This window comes from Perognathus longimembris, unplaced genomic scaffold, assembly GCF_023159225.1.
Source record: "Perognathus longimembris pacificus isolate PPM17 unplaced genomic scaffold, ASM2315922v1 HiC_scaffold_4564, whole genome shotgun sequence".
NCBI classification, from domain to species: domain Eukaryota; kingdom Metazoa; phylum Chordata; class Mammalia; order Rodentia; family Heteromyidae; genus Perognathus; species Perognathus longimembris.
The window spans coordinates 1,604-7,485 of NW_025959895.1; the positions used below are offsets into that span (position 1 = coordinate 1,604).

Consider the following 5,882-nt stretch of genomic DNA (forward strand, 5'->3'; position numbering starts at 1 on the left):
TCTATAGCTGGATAGCAAATCTGAGTAGAAGCTAAAATATGAGGCTCCTAGGAGTAGGGACAGCTGTCTGGCCAGCAGTGGGGTACACAAATCTGTATGGAGGGAGCAACAGGAGCCTGAGCCGTTATGTAGCCAAACCCAACTTTTCTAGACTTACAATGCTGGGAAAGTACAGAAAACTCCTCAGTTTGAGGCCTCCAAGACTTTTTATGAGAACACATCTGATTGATCTAAAATGACTCTCCTAGTGCAGTTCCTTCACTTGTAGGAGATCCCTAAAGCTAATATCCCTGCTGGAGAGACACAGAGACTTATGTGGCTGCAGCTGAAGAGTTTTCCCCAGACTTTCAGCCCCCGCCCTGTTCCTCAGCTTCTGAGCTCTACTTTTGCATTGGAGTTTTGTCTTCAGTCGGCTTCAGAGGTAGCCATCTCTCAGAGAAGTGATTCCCTTGGCTAAACAAGTTTATACTGTCCTTTTAGTCCAAAGAACTTAGATGGCTGTATTGCCTGATACTCTTCCACTGGTATTTAAATTTTCTTCACCAGATGCTGCTGGATATTTCCAATGAGCCTGATCTCCACTTTTGGACAACTTAGCAACCTCCTTCACTGTTCTTACTACTCTACTATCACTGTATTTTAGGAGTGTCCAGTAACTCATGTCCAGTGACCTTTGATAAAGTCCAGGCAGATCTACCCATATGTTGACCCTTGAAAACTGTGGTAATTTCCATTGCTGCCATGCAAGCTCATGCTTACATGCAAACACTGCTCACACCTAATTACAGACCAATTTTAGTAAACTTCCTTTTAAAAAGAAATCAATGCAAGACTGTGCCGGACAATCCTGGGGAGCTTTCTGCGGGGGCCAATCCTCTGAGACCAAAGGAAAGGGCAGGAAGAAGAGTCCTGATACATGGACTTTGAAAAGTCAGAAAGGGCGCCACAGTGGGCCCACCCCGGACCCATGGGAAGGCACCAAAGGCGGGAGGGCTGGCTTGCTCCACAAGAGCAGACAGCAGGATCCAGCGGGAACTGAATTCCTCAGTGCTGGAAGGGCACAGCTAGGCCTCCACTCAGGAACATCTCAACTTGTGTCTGTGCCATTCTCAATACAAGCATGCTGAGAAAAGAACCACTGGACAAGACCCTATCCAAGAAAAGCCAGCTTGACTCTCCCTGGTGATCCAGAGAGAAGAGCCGAGATCTTCAGGAGACATGGGACATGATCCAGTTAGGGGGAGTCTGCATGGAGCACTTCCCAAGAAAGGAAGTTCTGCATTCAAGTTCATTATAGCATGAAGCACACACCAGACCAACATCAAGTAGGGAGGTGGTTTATATGCATGGGCAAGAACACCAGCCTATAGTGTCTACCTCAATTTCTTCACACAAGAGCTTGCATGAAGCAGAATATACCTGCTTCTGAGTGATAATTCATCTGGTTTCACAAGGAAAAGAAGAACTGAAGACATGCCTCGTTTCTCTTAACACTGAACCTCAAACATGATCCAAAGTGAGCTTCAAGAGACAAGCTTACCTATGAAGGGCAAAAAGGTCATTCCTTAAGTTTCAAAGGTTTTAGAAGCTGAGAAATATACAGCCTAGGTAGGTGGTAACCTCATCTGTGACTCTCCACACAGAACATCCCAGAACCCAATCTGATGGGTCTGGCTCCTGGCCTATGCTGCCTCTTTCACACAGTATCCCCATAAATGGGAATTTTCTATTGTTAGAAGGAAGCAGAAGTTGTCATTTTCACCTGTCACTTTAATCTGAACCCTTCAACGTCCTTGTTTCTTCTGAGCCATGAGAAAGTGCATGGCATTCCAGCTAGGTATGTCTTTGGAACAGCTGCTGGACTGGTTTTTCTTTGGAAAGTTTTTAGCTAGCTCACTTTCAGGTTCTACAGAGTAAAAGGCATTTTTGGTCAGGAAAGGAAAGAGGATGAGCTCATGAGACCCTACGGAGCAGCTTGGAGGTGGAAGCTCAGGATCCAGAGTCATCTGTTCAAAAGTGATGTGCTGGTTCATAGACTAGTTTCTATCCTCCCTCTCACCACTCATTCAAAGGACAAGGGTCGACTCAAGTGAATTTGATAGGTTGAGGAAATCTTGTTCAATATCTTTCCAGCATCTTCCATACCCCCTTAAAGAAAAAAAAATCCCTGTATTCAGGCCCAGAGTTAGGGATCAGGCCATACTTCATTCTCTTTACAACCACATTAAGTCTGCACACCAATGTCTTTAACTTTGGAACTATACTCATTTAGACATATGCTCATTGTATCTCTCCTCTACCACACCAGGAAGAGCAGTTTCCAGAAAACAGAAGGATTTTGAGGTCTGGGGTTTGGCTCCAAGGGTGGAGTGCCTTTCCAGAAATTGCCATACCTTGTGTTTTAAGCTCAGTACCAGCACAAAAGTAAAGAAAATGAGTAACTGACTGATGCAGTTAGCACATGTACCAGAAGGAATGTGAAGGCTAAAAGTCCACTGAGGGTTTGAGTAGGGCAAAGGCCTCCAAGTTTTGGCCTCGGGCCTGAATTGCAGTTCCTTCATCAGGTGAAGGCATCCTGTTGTGTTCCAGGAGAGCAAGAATACACTGAGGCACAATTTAAGGTGGGAAGGGGATTTACAAAGGGATTTTATTTACAATCTGAGACCAGGAACCAGAGCCACCCTCCACCTCCTAGCGCTTGCCTGTGACTACCTTGTTCTGGGTTAGTTACCCAGTACCCAGACCTGAGTCCTGACTTAACCTCTGAACTTCCACCTTAATTTCTAACCACCTCAGCCTCCCGGACTCCAAACCTCCAGAGGACCAAGCAACCATCCTCTAGGATCCTCTCCTCAAGTTTTAAGCCTCAAGCCCGCCCCTCACCCCTGGTCTTAGGCTTCTATGCTGGCCCCAGGTTTCCGACCCTCCCTCAGGGCCCAGGTTTCGGACCCTCCCTCAGGCCCCAGGTTGCTGACCCTCCCTCAGACCTCAGGTTTCGGACCCTCCCTCAGGCCCCAGGTTGCTGACCCTCCCTCAGACCTCAGGTTTCGGACCCTCCCTCAGGCCCAAGGTTTCCGACCCTCTCTCAGGCCTCAGGGTTCGGACCCTCCCTCAGGGCTAAGGCTTCGGTCGGTTCTGCCCATTCCTCTGGCCGGTCTGGTACAGCTCCACTCCTCTTCCGGCGCCCTGGTTCTCCTCACCGCCCTACTCAGCTTCTCCTCCTCTCCTCCGCCTGCTCTTTTCTTCCACTGACCAGCCGGGCTCTGCTCCTCCCCTCGTTGCCAGTCTGGACTCTGGCTTCTTCCCTTTCCTCTCTGTCTCCTTCCCCCTCCTATCCCCAAGTACTCCCCTCTAATTTCCCCACACCAGCAGTGCAGGGGTGGAGCTTCCGGTCCCATCAACATAGGGCGGGATCTCCTCCTTCTGCAGTGGGGCGTAGCCATCACACCAACGTGGGCCAATGCCAATGACCATCCTATTCCTTCAAGTTTCCTATTCACTCTATCTTTCCTGCCCAGCTGCAAAACCCAGACAAATGGGTGAGAATTTCATTTGAGTCTTGCCAGGCCTCAGGTAAGAAACACTTCCTCCCCCTCCCTCCCACCCCCCCACTCTGCACCATGACGCTGAAATTGGCAATCGAGCAACCTTGGAAGCATCGCGAGACAGAGAACGCGAGGACAGCCAAGGCCCAGGCGCATAAGTAGCCGTCCCTCGGTCCTGGGCTCGCACACTGCCGGCCTGACCAGCTCGGGCGGAGGTCGTCTCTGCCAGCTTCGCAGTCCAGTCAGAGTCGCCCAGGAGGGAAGAAGGTGTTCTGGCTCGTGGTCCTTGCGCCTCGTTTGGGATTCATCGAGTTTGGGAAGCACTGCCGCTGGGGTCGACATGTCGGTGCCAAGCGCGCTCGTGAAGCGGCCTCCTCTCCAGTGCACGGCTGGGGCCGTCCTGGCTCGCAATGAGAAAGGTGAGCTTTCCATGGAGAGAGTGAAGGTGAAACGCTATGTATCCGGAAAGAGGCCACACTACGCCCCTCTGGAGTCCTCAGATGAGGAAGAATTTCAGGTCCTAAAGCGAGCCAGAGAACGAGCCACAGAGCCTGAGGAGCAGGACGAGGACTCATTTAGTGACCCTCGTGTGCGGCGCTTACGAAACCGGATCAGGGAAGATGTGGAAGCCAGATTGGCTCGACATCGGGAAACAGTGGAACCTGAAGTGGTAGGAGAAAGTGACTCCAAAGTCCAGGGAGATGATTGTCACATGGAAGGAGAAGACAGCAGTGAAGGAGAGGAGGAAGAAATGCATGATGAGGAAATAGAACGGCGCCGTGGCCTGATGTGCCAGCGAGCACAGGAAAGAAGAAAGGAAGAGATGGATGTCATGGAGGTGGAAGAGGAAGGACGTGCTGGGGAAGAGTCGGAATCAGACTCTGAATACGAAGAGTACACAGACAGTGAAGACGAGATGGAGCCTCGCCTGAAGCCAGTCTTCATTCGAAAGGAGGACCGAGTGACAGGTCAAGAACATGAGGCCCAAGCCCTAAAACAGAGGGAGTTGGAGCAGGAAGCTAAACGCGTGGCTGAGGAGAGGCGCAAGTACACACTCAAGATTGTCGAAGCAGAGACCAAGAAAGAGCTCCAGGAGAACACACGGTCCCTGGCCGCACTGGATGCTCTAAACACTGATGATGAAAACCAGGAGGATGACTATGAGGCGTGGAAAGTTCGAGAGCTCAAAAGAATCAAGAGGGACCGAGAAGACCGAGCAGCACTTGAAAAGGAAAAAGCAGAAATTCGACGCATGCGAAACCTGACTGAGGAAGAGAGACAAGCTGAGCTTCGGGCAAATGGGAAAGTCATCACCAACAAAGCTGTGAAAGGCAAATACAAGTTTTTACAGAAGTATTATCACCGAGGTGCCTTCTTCATGGATGAGGATGAAGAACTATACAAGAGAGATTTCAGCTCACCGACCCTTGAGGATCATTTTGACAAAACGATCCTTCCCAAAGTCATGCAGGTCAAGAACTTTGGACGTTCTGGTCGTACCAAATATACACACCTTGTGGATCAAGACACCACTTCCTTTGACTCAGGATGGGGTCAAGACAGTGCCCTGAACAGAAAGTTCTTTAAACAGAGGGCAGCTGGATTATGAGATGTTATTTGAGCGACCATCAGCCCAGAAGTGGAGAACGACCTAAGATCCAACTATATTCCAACTGTGGACACAAGGACTCAACATCTGGTCCTTGGTTTCCTTTTAACATCCTTTATGTGGTTCTTGTATGCAGCCTACTGGAATAACTACCCCCCTGTGCTTCTGGGCTGCCTAGTCTTTGAAGGTGTTTGGTGAGGTCTGGACTCCTATTGAGAAACCCACAGAAAAGTACTATCCAGATAGGCTTAGAGTCTTACAACTTGAGAAATCCTGTTTCTCTCTGTGACTTCCCAAATTTACTTAGGACTGTTTCAGGTTTTTCTCTAGCACCTTGTCTTGAGTCAGTGAACATGTAAGTGGACAGTGTATTACTTCTACCTGAGGGTTAGGAGTACTTATTAATCTCTGCTCACTGAAATCTGTTGTGCATTTTTGGGTAGAGTCAACTTTTCTAAGTGAATATACTTTGTGATTCATCTGAGATGTATATATGTGTCAAATAAAAGTCAAACATTAAAAAAAACATATTAAGCACAGTGTCAAAAGTCTTCCTATGAAGAAGCTATGTCACCTCCTGAGATGACTTAGGTCTGCAGGTGACCAGGTCAAGGCTTGTCCAACTTCCGGCAGACTTAAAAGCATTGTGTACTGAGCAGGAAAGGAGTGTTTATTCCTGGGGACAAAGTCCTAGTCACTGAAGACACATGCCCTCTGGTGTACCCAGA

General features: G+C 48.9%; 1 protein-coding gene across 1 annotated transcript; it reads left to right on the forward strand.

The window, feature by feature from the left end:
• The first annotated feature begins 3,885 nt into the window (after positions 1-3,885).
• LOC125344863 (microfibrillar-associated protein 1-like) lies at positions 3,886-5,154 on the forward strand. The gene has a single exon (XM_048337172.1). The coding sequence runs from the start codon at positions 3,886-3,888 to the stop codon at positions 5,152-5,154; it is 1,269 nt and encodes a 422-aa protein (XP_048193129.1).
• Positions 5,155-5,882: the final 728 nt, after the last annotated feature.

Bases quoted from the DNA above. Each gene is read 5' to 3' on its own strand.
- LOC125344863 (XM_048337172.1), top strand. From the start codon at position 3,886: ATGTCGGTGCCAAGCGCGCTCGTGAAGCGGCCTCCTCTCCAGTGCACG.